At 56.1% G+C, this 18,252-nt stretch overlaps 1 protein-coding gene across 2 annotated transcripts in view; it reads left to right on the top strand.

Annotated features, from left to right (window-relative positions):
- The window catches only part of PRKCB (protein kinase C beta), a 137,147-nt gene that overhangs the window by 78,574 nt on the left and 40,321 nt on the right, over positions 1–18,252 (top strand). For both annotated transcript variants that reach the window (XM_075719236.1, XM_075719235.1), the window contains exons 6-8: positions 10,228–10,384; positions 10,768–10,902; positions 13,266–13,362. In XM_075719236.1, coding sequence (XP_075575351.1) covers positions 10,228–10,384; positions 10,768–10,902; positions 13,266–13,362 — 389 coding nt within the window. The remainder of the gene's footprint in view (positions 1–10,227; positions 10,385–10,767; positions 10,903–13,265; positions 13,363–18,252) is intronic.

The raw sequence follows: 18,252 nt of genomic DNA, 5'->3' as shown, positions 1-18,252 counted from the left end.
GCTGGGAACTGGCTGGGCATCGGTCGGCGGGTGGGGAGCAATTGCATTGGGCATCACTTGCTTTGGATATTATTATTACTATTATTATTATATTGTTGTTATTATTTTACTTTATTTTATTTCAATTATTAAACTGTTCTTATCTCAGCCCAGGAGTGTTTCTCACTCTCACTGCTCCGATTCTCTCCCCATCCCCTCGGGGCAGGGGCAGTGAGCGACGGCTGCGTGGTGCTGAGCCGCTGCCTGGGGCTGAGCCCCGACAGCGCTCTTGGCGAGCGCTTCTTTTGAAGCATCAATGCGAGCTGCATGGGGACTGTGTGATCGCCGAAATCCCGGGGGGCGTGAGCGAGGACCCCGAGATGGAGCCGGCTGGGACGGCCCCGACCCACGCACGGCCTCCCCTCACCGTGCTCTCCGTGTTGGGACGCTCGGGATTTTGCTTTGTGCGAAGGGGAGCCAGCTGCAGGTGATGTCCCCGGCTCGGGCACGCTGCTTCTGTGGGGTTGGTTTGGCTCTTGGTCCCCGGCACAGAGCGGCTCCGGCTGTGCCAGGCGTCCTGCGTAGCCTCCTGGTAGGAGGCCGGCTTTGGCCCAGAGCCTAATTAGACGAGATGGATTTGAGCAGCGGGAGGAATGCGTTTGGACGTCCGGCATTTCTGTGCGTTTGGGCTGGCTGGGGTTCAGTGCTCGCCTTCGGCGCTGAACAGACCGGACCCAGGGAATTGAGCGCATGAGGCTGGAAAACCCCGAGTAGCTGGCTAGAAATGGCTGGTTGTGTTAGCAGCTCCACTTGCTGAACGTGTTTTTAAATCACGATAAAGCATCCTAGTTATCAGCGCTGTGTGCAGCGCTGCCGGGAGAGGCTCCCACGAATGGCCTTGGAAGCAAGCGACCTGAGCTGCCGTGGGCTCAGCCCCTGGGAGGCCATTCGGGGAGAAGTCTCTCCAGCTTTTTGGCTTCCTTACATCAACACCATGATTTTCATAATACAACATCTGAAGTTTCTTTCACTTTCGGAAAGGTGGATGCAAGTTGCGTGGCGTTTTCCAGCCGTCAGAGCTGAGCATCGCTGCGCAGGCGCTGGGGAGCGAGGGCAGCCCGGCCCGGGGACGGCTCTGTTGCTTCTCCTCGAGTGGCAAAATGAGATCTCCGCGTCCCTCACCCGCCGCCTAAACCATGGCAAACTCCCGCTCGCAGCTTTGTCACGCTGAGTAGGTAGCGTGGGCTGGGTTATTTAGCTTGAGCTGCTTGGCAAAAGAGAAGTCATCTTTTGGGCCCGGTAAACAAAATTTGGGTACCTCGCAGTGCTCTGAGATGCGCCAGTTGCCACAGCAAGTTAATGCCCTTCGGATGTCGCTTAAAGATGCTTAATTGGCTTGGGCAATTTCATAGAATCCTAGAATCGTTTAGGTTGGAAAAGCCCTTTAAGATCACCCAGTCCAACCAGTAACCTACACTGCCAAGTCCACTCTAAGCCAACCAAGGGCAGACCAGACTGAACCATGTCCCCAAGTGCCACCTCTGCCCGTTTTTTGAACGCTTCCAGGGATGGGGACTCCCCCACCTCTCTGGGCAGCCTGTTCCAATGCTTGACCACCCTTAATTTTTACCCCGTCACTCAGGGAATCTGGGCCTTTACACCCAGCGAGCCTGCAGCCACTTGTCATTATTATTCCCTGCTCCAGGATTGTTACAACTCTTGGCTTCGCCTTAAATATAAAGAGAGGATTCCCTGGAGCTGGTCGGTATCCACAAGTCGGATCCTGCCGGCTCCAAGGGCAGCAGCGCAGCAAGGATGGGGCTGCTCTCCGCTGAGCCTGGCATCAACACTAACGCACGGTTTCTTCCGAAGGAAACAACAAAAAAAAGAGACTTGTGAACGCCACAGCAATCGCAGCACACGGGACGGCGCATCCGCACCCGCCGGCGCGCGAGGTCTGGCCAGGATGCGGTCGGGGTGCTGCGGGGTGGGACCGGTGTGGGGTGCGTGTCCGAACCGCCTCGCGCGGGAGGCAGACGGGACGGAGCGCGGCACGGCATCGTTCGGCTGGTGTTGGACAAGAGCAGAGGTATATTCACCGTCTGTGTTCTGGTCTGGGCGTTGATCAGGTATCTTATTAGCGGGAAAAGACTGCTGAATAAAGTGGGAAATTGTAGCAAATTAAAATGTCATCAAGGCGTTGCACATTTTTGCTTCCGTAATAGAAAAGCTTCCCAATGCAGATTATTCTGAGCCTCTTGTATTCAGAGATGTGAATATCTGAGTTTGGGAAATGGGGGAGTGAGAAAATATGAAGGCTGGGCTTGGAGGCCATTAAATCCATGGCTTCTCCGAGACGGTAGGACAGTACGTTGCAGGGCTGACTCCGCTTGTGCATTGCTCCTCTCCTGTGGCCGAGAGCTGGCTGTTCCTGCTGCTCTGTTCAGGCAGGAATTGCAGCCCGTCGCACGTTGGTGTGTCCCGTCGCGCATCGGTGTGTCCCGTCGCGCGTCGGTGTGTCCCGTTGCGTGTTGGTGTATCCCGTCGCGCATCAGTGCGTCCTGTCACATGTCGGTGTGTCCCATCGTGTGTCGGTGTGTCCCATCGTGTGTCGGTGTGTCCCATCGTGCGTCGGTGTGTCCCAGTGGGGAGCTCCCTGCGCCAAGCTGGGGGTCGGGCAGTTTGTCGCTTAGGGAAGCGGAGATCTATAGTGTCTAAAGTGCAGAAAAAACGTGATGGGTTTATGCGGCAAGTTGTGGGGCGTATATTTCTATCAGCAGGAGCAGGGCAGTGATCGTCCCCCTGTACTTGGCACTGGTGAGGCCGCACCTCGAACGCTGTGCCCAGTTTTGGGCCCCTCAGTACAAGAAGGACATTGGGGTGCTGGGGCGTGTCCAGAGAAGGGCAGCGGAGCTGGTGAAGGGTCTTGGAGAACAAATCTTATGAGGAGCAGCTGGGGGAACTGGGGGTGTTCAGCCTGGAGAAGAGGAGGCTGAGGGGAGACCTGATCGCTCTCTACAACTGCCCGAAAGGAGGGGGCAGTGAGGTGGGTCTAGCGAGGTGGGTGTTGGTCTCTTCTCCCAAGGAACAAGCAATAGGACAAGGGGAAATGGCCTCAAGTTGTGTCAGGGGAGGTTTAGATTGGATATTAGGAGAAATTTCTTTACTGAAAGAGCGGCCAAGCATTGGAAGAGGCTGCCCGGAGAGGTGGGGGAGTCCCCAGCCCTGGAGGGGTTCAAAAAACGGGCAGAGGTGGCACTTGGGGACATGGTTTAGTGGGCATGGTGGGGTTGGGTTGATGGTTGGGCTGATGATCTTAGAGATCCTTTCCAACCTTAGCGATTCCCAGTTTTACTTTCATTAAAAAATAATCCAGCCCCCAAGCCAGGAAACATGAAATTAATTATGACTCTGCCCTTAACTGGTTTAGTGGTGGACTTGGTAGTGTTGGGTTAATGGTTGGACTGGATGATCTTAAAGGGCTTTTCCAACCGAAACGATTTGATGATTCTGTTCTGTGTTTCTGTGGGAGGAGGAGACTCTCCAGCATGTTCAGGTGACTTTGACCCGTGTGCGTGGGAAAGCAGAGCATGCCCTGTCCTCGTGCAAGGGCTGCTGGAGCGTGGGGATGTTGGTGGGTTCCCTCCCCTCTCGAGCGTCCCGGCAATGTGCCCGCGTCCCTGCCGGCTCCTGCGAAGCTGAGACCCCCGTTAGCACCCGTGGGAATGCGGTGCTGGCTCGGGGTTACAGCTGGTACCCCTGTTGCGCCTGCAGCGTTGGCAGAGGCTGCTGGGACCGGATCCTTGCTATTTACCGAGCTGATGAAGCAAAACATTGACCAAAACTGAAACCAATTATGCTGTGATTAGATAAACGAGCTGGAAGTATGTTAATTAATAATCACCGGCCCAGGAAGATGCAGCCATAATGAGTCCTGTGCCTTTTCTATTGTATAAGCATGTGCAAATATATTCTTCTGCAGAGCATTAATTAAATGTTTTAACGCACGAGGGTGTTAATCCAAGCGCCGGGTGCTCGCTGGAATGCGGCTGCTCCCAGCTGGGGACGGTGCGTGCTGCTGGAGGGAGGAAGATGAGTGCTGCAGGTCAGCCCGAGAGCCTTCCCCTCTCCAAAATCCTGTCCAAGAGGTGTGAAGTCGGGGTGCCGCTGGCGTGGCCCGGCGTTCTGCTGGCCAGGGCCATGATGGGGTGGTTGGGCTGCGATGGGATGAGGCGGACGAGCTCTGAGCTCTCCTTGCAATGAGCAGGGCTTTCAGAAGGGGTTTTTTTGGTGGGCAATGAGAGGCAGAACTGTCTGACTGAATATCTTGTAATGGCCCTGCTTACTCAGAGACGAAGGTAAAGGATTTGGCAGCCAGTGTAAGATGTCTTTAAGAGCCGGGTAGGAGTGGGCTTTGTTGTAGGCTTTTTTTTTTTTTTTAACTTAAAAGTGAACCCCCATATGGCACTGCATATTTAGCAAAGAACTTTCTGGTCTTTATTTATCCAGCACATTAATCTCGCCTTCCCATGGAAACCTGGGTAGCAGCCGTGAGCGGGCAGGCGACGGGGCCAGCTGCAGCCCCCCCGGGTAGGGCTGTGCAGCATCTCCCGTGGCCCCAGGTGTGAGGCCAGCCCGGCCCTTTCGGGCAGGGTGGGCAGCTCTGGGGCGCGGGGGAGCAGCGTCCCTTTGGCACCACCCCGGAGTGGGGAGGAGACCCCCAGGAGCTGGGCTGCGGTTGCCTCGGCCGCTGCCTTCCCCGGGGAGCTGCTGATGGGGCAGCGTCACCCTTTGCTGGACGTGGGGCTGGTTTCACCCCAGGTGAGACACGGTCCCGGGAGCAGAGTCAGAATCCAGCCTCACGTGCCTGCCGCCGCCTCGGCCGGCAGCAGAGCTCGGCAGCACCGTGCCACGCGGTGGTGGGACCGGCGGTGAAGCCGCCTCCGGGGCGGCTTTCCTGGTGGAGCCCTGCAGGAATCCTCGCCATCGCCGGGTCAGGCAGGGAGGGGGGTGCCGTGCACCCCCGAGCACCGCATCCATCCCCGATCCTGCGGCGTTCGGCTGCTCCGGAGCTGCCTGGCACAGCGCTGGGTGGAGCTGGAGGGGGGGCCTTGCCCTGCTCTCGCAGCCGCTGGCAGCCCCTGGCTGTGACCTCCGCAGCCAGACCAAGCTGCCTGAAAAGGCTGCGTTCCCTCCCGCTTTGGGCATTCGTTACAGTGACGTTTCTCCCCATGGTTTCCACTGGAGATGTGGGTGTCTGAAATAAGCGTCTCTTCCCAACCCTGTTCCTGCAGTTACGGCTGGCTGAGTAATCAAAAGACGTTGTCTGAATAATTTATTTGGAAACTATTGCAATTTTTGCAGAGCAAATTATTCAAACATCATTCAAGCAGCTCTGCCTGCCCTGGCCCTGCAGGGCGAGGCGGGTGACGTCTCGCTCCCGTGGCAGCGGAGCAGTGTCCCCAGGCCAGCGCTGCACCCCCTGCAGTGTCCCCGGGCAGGGGAGAGGCTCTGCCTCGCAGAAATCCCCCCCGAGCATCATCGCTGCCCCTGCAGAGCCTCGGCCGAGCGGCCGGCGCTGCGGAGCTGTGGCTGCTGCTCTCGGTCCGCAGAGGCTTCCCCAGGGCGCTGGCTCACAGCAGCGTGTTCTGCAAATGCATCCGGAGCGGGAGCGGGGCACGGAACCGGTGTAAAATCAGGGTTATTCGTCCAGGGCGCCTGTGCCGGCCCCGGCGCGCAGCAGGGAGGGCATCCCGGCCGTTGGCGCTGCGGTGATGCTCCCCGCACCCGTGGTGCCGTGGGTGCCCGGGAGGGGAGGCACCTGTGCTGCGTGGAGGGGGACGCGGGCGCTGCCGGTGCTGCCCGCGCCCCAAATCCCCCTGCAAGCCGGTGAAGTCTGGGACTTACCCGTGCGTCTTCCTGACCGTAGCCCGAAACCAGGGCGGCTTCTTCTCAGCAGGCACCGGGAGCTGTGGCCGGGCTCGGTACCCAAAGTGATTTAAGACCGGCTGCTTTAAATGGGACCATAATATTCTTACTCATCACTATTAATAATGATGTTACTGCTTCGTAATGATGCACAAAACTGTCAGAATGACAGATGTAAAACTATTTTACATCAAATTTAACTGTGAAAGAAATGCCATAAACGGCTGGAGAACAGCGTGTTTCCCCCGGCACAAGGTATCACTACGACGCTTGAGGCTTTTTATTTTTCCATCACTTAATTGTTGATTTCTGCTTGAAAAGTCAGAAAGTTACTTAAGGTCAAGCAGAAGCATTTTGGTTTTTTAACTGACTAGATGAAATTATTCCCATTAATGAAATTTTTAGGTCTGCATGCTGAGATAATAATATGAGGTAATCAAATCTCATGCTTCAGGGCATAAACCGATTGACTGTGAGGGTCAGGATTTATTTTTCCTGTTCCTTAAAGAAGCGACCAGGGGCCTGATAAACGACAAAGGCTTATTCATTTGTCCCCCGGGGACGTTACCCTGGCCGTTCGGACGGTGAAACACGGAGCAAAGTCGAAGCGTTGACTCGGTGCGATGTCATTTGGCGTCCTCTCCGAGGGGACGTCATCTGGCTCGAGTGCTGGGCGCGGGCGGCCCCTGCGGCTCTCGGGTTAGTTCTGCTGCTCGCACCGCGGCCGTTGCCATTTCTCTCGGCGGGGCGAGGGGTCCCTGGGGATTTCGGCTGACCCCCGGGGCACGTGAAGAGCGACGGTCGCCAGCACGGGCCGTGCCCGCCCCAGGCGCGTGGTGCGGGACCGGCGCTGGGGCTGTGGCGGGCGCCGGGCGGTGCCCGGTACCGCGACGCCCCGGGTTTAAGAGGTCCTGCACGACAGCGGGCTGCCCGCTTTTGGCGTGCGGATGAGATCTTCCCCCGCGGTTCACGCTCTCCCTGCGCTGCAGGCGGTCAGCGTCATTGCAAATACGTTTTTGTAGTGATTTTAAAGCCCGGAAGGTCGTAAAAGGTACCTGGGAGCATCGTTCCCCGCGCCGGCTGCAGGCAGGGCGCCCTGCTCCCCGTGTTCGGGTGACGGCCGCGGTCGGACCGGCCGAGGAGTTGAGGATGGAGCCCTGCAAAGCGTTCGGGGTGGGGTGGGGGAAAGCCTGGCAGGGCCGGGGGCGGGGGGCAGGGGTACGGGAGCGCCGGGCTCCCCATCCGAGGCCCTTCCCGCGGCTGCAAACAGCAAAAGCAATTCCTGCTGCTTGCCTCCAAGCCCTGCGAAGGTGCTTGCCCCGCCGGCTCGTTGCAAGGCACTGCCTTGGCGGGGCCTGTTGTGCGACTTCTCTCTAACACGCTTTTGTGTTTCAGAATTCAAGAACGTGGTTGCAAAGATTGCCTTTTTTCCTATCAAAAAGGCACAGATAGAACCTTATAACGGGGATGAGAAAGTACGTATTCTCCTCTGATAAGGGGTGAGGGAGAGGAAGGCGCCTCGGCTGTATCAGCGCGGAGCCTTGGCGGGGCCCTTGGAAATTAAACTCATTACTTAGAGATTTCGCACAGCAGATTGCGAGCCTTTCTGCTCGGATGGTAGAAAGCTTTCCGCGGAAGATTTTGACTGAGAGTCCAAATTAAGCTGCAGAATAAACTGCTGTGCACCCTCTGAAGAGCAGAGCTGGGATTTATGTCCAAACTCTAAAAACAAAACAAACCCAAAAGGTTCATTTATTAAATGTCACATGCAAACAATCGTCAGGACGGTACAGAAATGAAGTCACGCCGCTTGCGGCACAGCAAGCAGTTACCGGCGGAGGAAGGCGCGCCTGCTGGGCGGCGCTGCCGAGGGTGCGGGTCCGGCACGTGGGCGAGGTTGGTGCAGAGCCGGTAGCCCGCGTCGGGCACTCCGAGGCGCGGGGCTGCGCGGGCCCGGCACGTGGGCGAGGTTGGTGCAGAGCCGGTAGCCCGCGTCGGGCACTCTTGCTTCACCAGCCCTGGCGCTGCCGCGATTTCTGCCCGCATGGGGTCCGTGGAGGGATGGCCCAGTGCTTCCGCAAAGCTGGCCCTAACTCGGAGAGCAGCCGTGTGATACGTAACACATCGGCAATAACCGAAGCTCGAAAGCTGCTCGGGCCTGATGTTTGACTGTCCTCCGGAGACGCCCGTCGTCTGTTTAAAGTAATTTCGAGCCTTGGTCCTCTTCGGTACAGGAAGGGTGAATCCTCCTCCTTAGGCGTCTTCTCACAAGTGCTTTCAGGATGCTCCCGTGTCCCCATCCGCCCGCAGCACGCTCCCTGGGGACGACGGCAGGTCTCGGAGTGGTGCGGTGCGCGGCGTCCCCGCGTCCTGTGTTTATTCCTGCTGGGAAAAGACGACCGCTGCTGCCCAAGCTACCTGCAGGAGGGGACTGCCCCAGGGAGCGGAGCCTCGCCGTGTGTCCTCCCCTCCTTCCAGACAGCAAAGCCGCTTCTGGCACGCGAGCAGAGAAAGCTCTTTGTAAATGGCGATGCCGAGCAGCTGCTGCAGCTGCACCCCTGACCTCACCGACCGCTGGCGGGCCTCAGCCTCGCAGCCAAGAGATCCGACCCGTCCTGGGCATGCCGGCGGCGGCGGCGAGGTCGCCGCGTGCCGCGTCCTCTGGGGCTGTCAGCAATGAAGTCATTCCTTCCCCCGCTGCCAGAGGGACCGGAGGTGGCTCTGGCTGCCGGGCGGCCTCGGCTCAGGAGCCTGAGGAGTATGTAGCGACGGTGAATCCATAGGGCTGCCCGGACACCTGCACTTGGGCAGCAGGCGATTCCCGGCGGGCTTGCCTCTCTCTGTCTCACGAGCTGCTGGCAAGGGTGTCGTGCTTGATAAATGAGGTAGTTTACAAATGCAGATTTGAATTTTGGCTGCAAGTTTTATTCCATGGAGCCGGAAATTGGGCGATGCTTCAGGAGGGCAGCAGTAGATTGCAGATTTTGGAGCATTAATTTGCTTTTCAAAACTATTTGGCTCCCAGCTTTGCATCGGGAACGCCTCGCTGGTGATTTGGGGACTGAGCAATTGTTTTTACTCTTGCTGCCTCTCTGAAAGCATCTTCTAACGCCCTGCAGCGCCGCACATGCAGCCGGAGTCCTCTCCTCCTCAGGATTATGGGGTGAAGCTGTGCCCGCAGCGAACCTCGCGGCAGAGCTGCTTGGTGTGATCTGGTGGGCTTCCAGGCAGCGCCGAGTTCCCCGTTCCTGACGCGGCATGACCCTTCGTGCCTGATCCCCGAGGCGTGCGCCGGGGAGGTGACGCCGTGCTGTGCCAAGGGGCTGCCGAGGAGGGGCCAGGGGCTGCGTAACCGCGACGCTGAGGTGGGAGGGAAGCCCCCACCGCTGCTCGGGCAGCGCTGCCTGCTCGGGCCGGGGCAGCTTGGGCAGCAGGGCCTGCAAAAGCACCCGGCGGAGCTGGGTGCAGCACAGGGGAGGGGAGTTTCTGCTCCGGAGTTTCTTGCAAGCAGCTTTCCCCCTGGTTACGGCTGTGCTCCGTCATATCCCATCGGACCCTCCATCTCTGCTGTCGGTGCTTGGGCTAAAGGAAAGATAAGTCCCTTCTCCCACAAGACAGACCCTTTTGACTTGATCTAGGGAAAGAGACTTAGATCAGCCTGCTTGTATTTAATTTGTCAAAGCTGCAATCCGACTACAAGCAGTCGAGGTTGCCCGCAGGTTTGCTCTCCCCTCTCTGCTCCTTGTTCTGCTCCTGCTCCCCAAGGAGATGCTCCGGCTCCCGGCGCTGGCGTGATGCCGCCGGGCGCGGCGGCCGCGCCGGTCCCTGTGGGCATCGCTCCTGGTCCCTCGGGGCCGCGGCAGCTGAGCTCGGCACCGGATCCGGCCGCTGTGCTGGTGCTTTCTGGTGCCTGCTCTCCCCTGTTCACGGCTGTTTCGTTGCTATTTCCACTCCCCATGGAAAGCACCGTCCCCGTGCTCCCGCCTCTCCCAGAAGAAGGGTGCAAATCAGTGCAGTTCTGCTTATCCAGGTGCAAGAGGAAACAAAGCAGCTTTAAACTGTTTAAAACTGAGAGCAAACAGCAAATCATCCTATCGGAAAGTGAAAATAATCTCTTGAGTTGGTCCTGCAGCCTCCCTTGTCCATTAGAGCTGTGTTTGCTTTGCAGTGATAACTGTATGTCGTTGTCTGCACGTATTCAGTTTTAATTCTGTTTTTAATCAGTATTTTCACACTTACTCTTGGCACACAGGGAAGTTGTCAATTGTTGGGTCTTTTTATAGTTTGAATACTGAATTTAATCTTTTTTCTCTTCTCCAGTAAGAGATGCTAAAAACCTAGTTCCTATGGATCCTAATGGCTTGTCAGATCCCTATGTGAAGCTTAAGCTAATTCCTGACCCCAAAAACGAAAGCAAACAGAAGACCAAAACTATCAAGTGCTCCCTGAATCCTGAGTGGAACGAGACATTTAAATTGTAAGTACCAGAAAAATGTTTAAACTTGTAAACTCATTTTTCTCACCCCTAAGAATGAATGTGATTGTATTTGCTCTGATTTAATTATTCAGAGACGTTAAGCTGATACAACTGAGACATAATTCTTTTCAGTCCTGTAAGAGTGACTCAGAAACGCTCAAACCTCTGCCCTGACCCCTGATCAAAGCCGAGCGTTTCAGGGCAGGAGCTCTGCGTTCTCCGTTTGAAACGGATGTGGTCGGGAAATTAAATTTTAGAGCTGCACAGTCGTTGAAGACCATCCCTTCATTTTGCATCCTTGTTCTCATGGAGCCTGGAGGGGCATGGTGGGGTAGCACTGGCTTCCAGAATAAAACCATCCCTTTTTCTTTCCTCTCTTCCAGCCAACTGAAAGAGGCAGACAAAGACAGGCGGTTGTCTGTGGAGATATGGGACTGGGATCTGACCAGCAGGAATGATTTTATGGGCTCCTTGTCCTTCGGGATTTCTGAGCTGCAGAAGTCAGGAGTCGATGGATGGTAAGAGCTGCAATTGTTTTAAAAATACCGTGGGCAAAAAGCAGTCCTGATCTTTCGGTACGCGATGGAAGACGTGGCAGCCCGTCGTGCTTTACCAGCATCCTTCTGCCCAAGGACCACCGGTGGTTTTGGCTCCCGTGTAAGGTGCCGCCCCGCCTCTCACGCTGGTGACAATCGCCGGTGCTGCGGTGGGCGGCAGGGTGTCCCACGGCCGGCCGGAGGTGCCGGGACAGCGTCCGAGAGCCCCGCGTGGGCTGGCTTTGCCTCACCTCCTCTGTGTCCTCCTGCCCCTTGCGGGGTTGTTCGGGGAGCTCGGGGGCTTCTCCCTCCCGCGGGCACGCGCGGACACGGGGCTGCTCCTCCCGGTGCTCGTGGCCGGGAGGGCCGCTGCTCCCCGCGGGCTGCAGGAGGAGGCGGCATCGCCGGCCAAGCGTTTGCCAAGCAAGCGTTTTCCGGCATTTTCTGGTTGGATTCCCTTAGTTTCTGTACCGGGGAGGCAACGTGGCTTCGTGAGGCGTGCAGGAGAGCCAGGCTGCGGGCGGGTGAAGGGCGCGGGGGACATGCCTTGAATTGTGATTCGTGGCGGGGACAGCCGTTCTGTAGCGCGCAGACTAGCAGAACCGTGCTGAGGGGCACCGTTCAGTACAAGGAGGAATGCTACCAAAGCGTGTAATTACCGTCGCTCGTTACCATGCGAAAGATGAACACGGTGGGTCTGTAACACCCGCGCTGAATGGCTCTCTTCATTTCCATTTTATCTCCCCCAGCAGGACACATGCTGCCTTATTTCCCTTTTCTTTCCCCCAGCCACTGGTGCCTGAGAGCTGTGCTACCTTTCCACGTCAAGTGTAATAATTGAAAATAGATATTACGTGTCTTTTGGAAACCAAAACCTGCATGCTATTAATTTGCATTCCGCCAGTTGAGCAGACACCCCGGACTCTGTCTTTTCCACCGTGGAAGCTGTACGTGTCTCACTCAAAGCAGAGAACACGCGGAGGAGGAGTTAGCAGGCGGGCTAGCCTGCCCGCGCAGCGCCGGGTCGAGCGTCTCTTGCAGGCGGAGGCGAGCCGGAGGGCGGGCGCTGTGCGGGGCGCAGCCGGGACTTGGGGTGCCTGCTCCGCTGGGCCGGGCAGAGCTGGGGGTGCTCCTGCTGCCGTCCGCCTCATCCGGCCCGGCGGGAGCCCGAAAACCCACCCTCTGGTGCAGCCCAAAGTCTGGTTGTTGTCCCAGCCTTTTAAAAATCACCTAAGTGGAGACCTAAGTAATTTTCCTTGTCACAGCATTTGGCTAGAATAAACTCTAGAAGGAGCTCCGATGTGTATTTCATATCTAAACAACGGCAGTTGATGGAGAAAACAAGCTCAAAGGAAGAGTCTGTCCCGATATTATGCAAATAGCACCTAGTTTGTTCAGCGCAGCCCCTGCAGATAACGCCCGGCTGATAGCCGTCCTCCGGCTGCCGGGAGGGGTTCGCCGACGGAGCCGAGGCTTTGCCTGCGGCTGTGTGAAACGCCTCAGATCTGAATGACGTTTCCATGATTTCTGATAATTGCTGCTTCAACTTTTTTTTTCCTTTTTTTTGGCGAGCATCTTGGCTTTGTGCTCAGGGTTGCAAGCGCCAGCCTGGCCCCGGCAGGCTCCGTGCGCTCTCCCCGTGGAGCCTGGCTTGCCTTGGCACCTGGGGCAGCCGATGGGGAAGGAGCTTGCCCACACGTGTGCCCGTGGCCATCATGAGAAAGACATGTGTTCCAAAAACGTGTAGATGTGGCACTTTGGGACGTGGTTTAGTGGGCATGGTGGGGTTGGGTTGATGGTTGGACTGATGATCTTAGAGATCCTTTCCAACCTTAATGATTCTGTTCTAGTTTTACTTTCATTAAAAACTAATCCAGCCAGCAAGCCAGGAAACATGAAATGAATTATTCCTCTCCCCTTAATGGGTTTAGTGGTGGACTTGGTATTGTTGGGTTACTGGTTGGACTGGATGATCTTAAAGGGCTTTTCCAACCAAAACGATTCTAGGATTCTATGCTTTGTCTGTGGGTTTTGGGTCAGGCTTGTGTTTTGGAAGAGACATCAGTGCGTTGTGGTGTCCACCGCAGCAGGTAGCGGATGTGCTTCCCGTGCTGCGGTGGCTGGGGTCCCCAGTACAGCGAGGGACCCCAGAAACAACCTCCCACTCAGGTGTGTGTCTGGGAGCTTGCCGAGTGGGATGGTTTGGGGGTCTGAGGTTTGGGGGTCATCTAACCTTGGGGAAGTGTCACCTGGATGCCGGTACAGCGGAGGCAGAGCTGCGTTCGGAGCGGGAGGTGCGGTCCTGCCTGCCATCCTGACCTGTCGTTCTTGCTGTGTCCCTCCAGGTTTAAGCTGCTGAGCCAGGAGGAGGGGGAGTATTTCAACGTCCCGGTGCCTCCTGAGGGAGAAGAAGGAAACGAGGAACTGAGGCAGAAATTTGAGGTGAATTGATTTTTCTTGGGAACTCGGGGGTTTTCCTTGCTGCCTGCCTGCCATGCCCTCGGCAAGCGGCTTTCCCTGCCAGCTCTTTCCCCGGCAGCACGGCGAGCACGGAGCAGGGTACGGCCCATCACTCCTCCCTCTCCCTGCTTTGTGCCCGCTCCTGGGAACCCGTGCCCTTGGCCAGTCCTTCCCGAGGCTCTCTGTGGCACGAGCTCCTAATGGTGTTTCCAGAAGGTAAGTCGTTCAGTTACATTTAACAAAGAAGTCACTCTGAAGATTTGAAGCTTTCCAGCAATGGTTTGGCTGTGTTAAATAATGAACAAGGACCTTGCTGGAGCCGTTTGGGAACGGCAAGTTTGTGACGCATCCGCAAGCGGTTCCTGCCTCGCCGGCGCGGCGCTGGGGCACGTCACCGCGCCAGGCTGGTGCTGCCAGGGCAGGGGAGCCCGGAGAGACCGCGGGTGCTTCGAGCGGGGATCCGGTCACCCCTTGGATCGCTGCAGCTGCGCCGCTCCTGCAGCACGAGGCAGGCGGGGGGCCGGGAGCAACTGCGCAGCGGTCCGAGGAATGACGGGGAGCTGGGGCAGATGAGGCAGCGGGGGACGTTGTAGGGGTTTGCAGCAGAGCGAGTCCAGGCAGAAGGATTCAGATACACCAGGAGCTGGAAGCGCGGGGCTCGTTCGCATGCAGTGCTCTGACGGGGTTGACAGGACGGTTTTTAACCGTAGCACGCTGAGTGAGCCGTCCGTCTTGCCCTTCTGGAATGCTCCCTTCTAATTTGAAAATACAGTGACCTCCTTGCACGCGTGTGTGTCTGTGTGCGGCAGGAGCAGGCAGCGGAATCTCTGGGAAAGGGAACGGTCGTTTCTGGTGAATGAGGAGACAGGAGATGTGAAAATGATTCTTTGGCTCTTAGGTCGAAAATACAACAGGCAATGTTGCACAACGCAGTTTTGTGTAACGTTTGCTTTGTGCCTTGCGCTCCGCTCAGAGTGTGCTCGATCCCTGTCCCCGCTACCTGCGCATAGGAAGGAGTCTGAAATCCCGTCATTTTTAAGAAGTTATTTCTTCTGACTGCAACAAAAGCAGCGTTGCAAACATCCCCCGTTCCTTTGCGTTGTTTCAGACCATGTCTGTCTTTCTGCTAGGGTTACATAATTCACAATTTGTGTTTGCCAAGACCAGTATAGCGTAGCTAAATGAGGAGATACTGAGATGCTTCATTTAATGTATTTCCAACACGATATTCCAATTAAGGAGGGACGAAGATCCTGGGTGTCCCGGGATGACCTGATGCAACCGTGCTCCCGTTGTCAGCACGTGTTGGTGCAGCGGTTCTGCCCTCGTCCCGAGGTGCCATATAATAGGATTCGTTAATCTGTTTTTTCTGTCATGCTGCTGATAATGAATTAATATAATTAACTAAGATAAATTAAGATAGTAATATAATTGGATTTGGAGCTAATCTCAGAAAGAAACCCTTTCTTAGCTGTTAAATGTCCTGGCAGCCTCCATGCCCTGCCTTGTGCACTGAGTTTCTCAGAGGGTGACGGCTGGGTGAGCCGGCACGTGGTATCGGCGATCCCTGACGGCGCTTTGCACCGAGGTGTTGCCCACAGAAACGCTGCTGGGGCTGCTGGAGGTGCAAGCCTGGAACGCCAGGAATACGTAGGAGCCAGTGATTCAGTTTTCAATAACCTAACTAATCCATCCTTCCCGCGGCGTGTAGCACTGCTCGCTCAGCCCGGAGAGCGGGGCAACCTGACGAACCGAGAGTGGAGTCGACGCCAATTGAACTACGGGCTGATTGGTACGGCCAAGTGGCAGCGAAGGTCAGATGAGTGGCAGTGCCTTGTGCGAAGCGAGCCCGTGACATTAAGGGGAAAGGCAGCGGCACGGCCAGCGCGCTCAGAGGGAGCAGCGGGCTGCGCGGGCTTGGCGTTGCTGCCAGCGCTGGCCCGCGCAGGTTGGAAGCGCAGAACGCTCCGGCGGGGAAAGCGCTGGTGGTGCCTGCGAAAAGCAAAGGACGTAAAAGCGATGGGCTTTTCTGGGTGAATGTGGGTACGGGATTTCAGGGAGGCAGAAGGGCTCTGCGGAGCCTTACCACACCTGGGCTTCCCCGAGGAGCTGGCCCAGCTGAGCTGCTGTCCGCGTCGGAGAGCGTCGGGGCTTTGCGCTGGCAGCACCAGGGATCTGCGCGGCGGTGAACCGAAGCTGGTGACATTCCCATGCCAGCCTCTGGAGGATTTCAGTGATGCTTGCGTCCAACTCCCCGAAGAGGCTTCAAGGAGAAATGTCTTTTTGCTACTCAATAAGCCATGCAAGATCTTGCTGAATGATTGATCCAGACATTACTGAATTCATAGGTCTTTGCCATTTTTCAGTATAGCTAAAGCCTTCCCAGAACCCTAAGAATGAATGTGGTACATCTGGAGACTTACATGAAATGAGCTGCACATAAAATAAAACCAGTGCCCTTATGGTTGTTGGCACAAAACTCCCTAATTGTAGCACAGGACTGGAGAGTTGGTTCCTTTTTCTCCTTTCTTATTTTAATCTCACGTTTATCTCATTTATATATTACTTTCCTGAATATCCAAGAAGACAAGACAATTCTAATACAGCAGCTGGCATACAACCAATGGCTGTCAGCTCTATGAAGAGCTACCTACCTGCTTTCATTGCATTTCTTGATGTTCCAGCGGTGGTAAAACGGTACGTATGTTGGAAGTCAGACGATGAGTTGTCTACAGATCAGAAAATACGTTGTCCAGAGGCGTTGTTCCACTCTGCCAGACCACATCTGTACCTCACCTTGCTGCGTCTTCCCCTCTTGCATCCTCCTTTGGGAGCAAGTCCGTGCCAGGACAGCAATCCCTGGCCGGCTGAGCGACGGCTCGTGCTGCCGCCCGAGGGGCGAGGAGAGCGCTGGAGCCTGGTTGCGATGCAGCAGCCGAGGTGCTGTCCCGGCATTTCCTACGATAAGGACTAAAGAGAATCCTCCAATCGATCTGCATTAGCGCTGCTTGATCCCGCCCGTTCCTGGGCAGCGCAAATCGATAGGACAAAGTTGAGACGTGTACGGCAGGTTTATATTTTGAGTGGACTTGACGTCGCAAAAGCACCCAGCTGAAAGGACCGAGGCGTCAGCCCGGACCACGCAGCAGACGCACGGATGCTCGCAGAGCTGCCGGCTGGAAAAATGCCCCTTTCTGGCAGCCTGCGGTGCCATTCTTGGCCAAGGTCCTGCTGCTGCGCTTCCTGCGGCCTTCCGTCTGCAGCGGGCACGTCCCGGGCTTGACAAGAAAGCGTCCCGAGACGAAACCGCAGCGTGAAGCCTTGCACTACATCCCCTGCCAAGTCTGCTCGCTCTTTATCGGCCGCTTGCTGGGACAGCTTGATAGATGTGAACGTCAGCTGCTGCTGCATAAATTCAGACGTAGTGAATTAAGTATGACAAATGGAGTTGGATAACGAAGGTCAAGTGCTTTTTTTTAAAAAATTTTGTGAGCATTATTTGGCACGCTTCCATTGTAAACCTTAAAGAGGTCTCGAGATTGTGTGAGTGTCAGGAGTGTATTAAAAACAGGTTGAAGAACTTTTGTACTCGCTTAGAGATAGACACTCGATAGCAAAAGTTAGACACTTCACTCGGGGATGATGGTCCTTCCATCTCCCCAACTCTTATTTTCGTCTCTTTTCTGGAAAAGACCTTTCCCCTCCTGGCCATGCTACGCACTGAGCCTGTTTTATCAGGGAAGTCGCGTTGTGTTTACATCCTCATCTCGTCTCCTCTGAACGTACCGTGATGCTGCAAATTCGGGTCAAGTGCACAAATTGGTGCTCGCGGCTTGGGTGCCGGGAGCTCGCCGGGTGTCTGCCAGCGCTGCTCGTAGCGCCGTGCCTGCAGCTGGCCAGTTTGCTGGGATGAAGCAAATGAAGATCCTCTTCCTTCCCCACCTCTTCGTGCTGCTCTTTTCCGCTCTGCTCAGGACCGAAAGTGCCGAGTGCCGCGGCCAACCCCAGTGCTGCCGGGCTGCGGACGTGCGGGACAGCGCGGGCTCATCTGAAAGGCAGAGGTGTGCTTTTGGCTGCCATTTAGTGGAAGCATAATACTGCCCTTGAATTTTATTATGGCTTGTTTTCACAGAGGTTGATTTAGTGTCAAATCTGATCTGACAAGATGGTTTTTCAGCTGTGAAAGAGTATTTAGGAAGCTTTCACAGAGTATGACTATTTTGCCTGCTGCTAAGTGCACCTTTCCTTTGGAGACAGCTTTGAAATGCAGTGGGGTGAGGGTTGCGGCGGGCGAGGCGACACAGCGCGGGGCTGGCTTTGTGGAGACGCAGAGGCTGCTCGTGTTCGGCTGCCGACGTTCGGATCCCTCTTTGCCCGGGCTCCGTGAGCAGCTTTCGGTCGGTGCTGGAGCTGCCGTTTGTCCCCTGAGCTGATCTGGAGTGCTCTGGCTGGGCGTCCCCTTCTTTGGGGATGTTGTGGCTGTGAAAGCCTAAAGATTGCAAGGAGGAAAACCCCTCGTACTTCGGAGGGGTGACTTTGTTTCCTTTTTGCGTATGCGCTTTTTCCCATCGGAAAGCCGGCGTGCCGCGTGTGCGGCTCCGCTCGCGGCAGCAGCAGGTACCGGTGGCTGCTGAATGATTTCAGCCTCCTCCCTGGGGCCGAGCTGCGCTAGCAATTGTGATGTTTGCGAATCCTGGAGACCGTTCCTTCAGCTTTCAGTGCAGGAGTTTTTCAGAGGTTTGTAGGTGCTGCAGGTGACCTTGAATGGCGAATTTTACAGCACGGAGAACCTTGCAAGAACCAATTAGCGACAGCAGCAAAGGCTTGGAGATTACTTGTGAGGCTGCTATCTGGAGGAGCTGCGAGTAGCAG

The sequence above is a fragment of the Pelecanus crispus genome, chromosome 11 (genome assembly GCF_030463565.1).
Source record: "Pelecanus crispus isolate bPelCri1 chromosome 11, bPelCri1.pri, whole genome shotgun sequence".
Lineage (NCBI taxonomy): Eukaryota > Metazoa > Chordata > Aves > Pelecaniformes > Pelecanidae > Pelecanus > Pelecanus crispus.
Note: the sequence above shows the minus strand (reverse complement) of the source record. Positions and strands in the feature narration are given on the sequence as shown.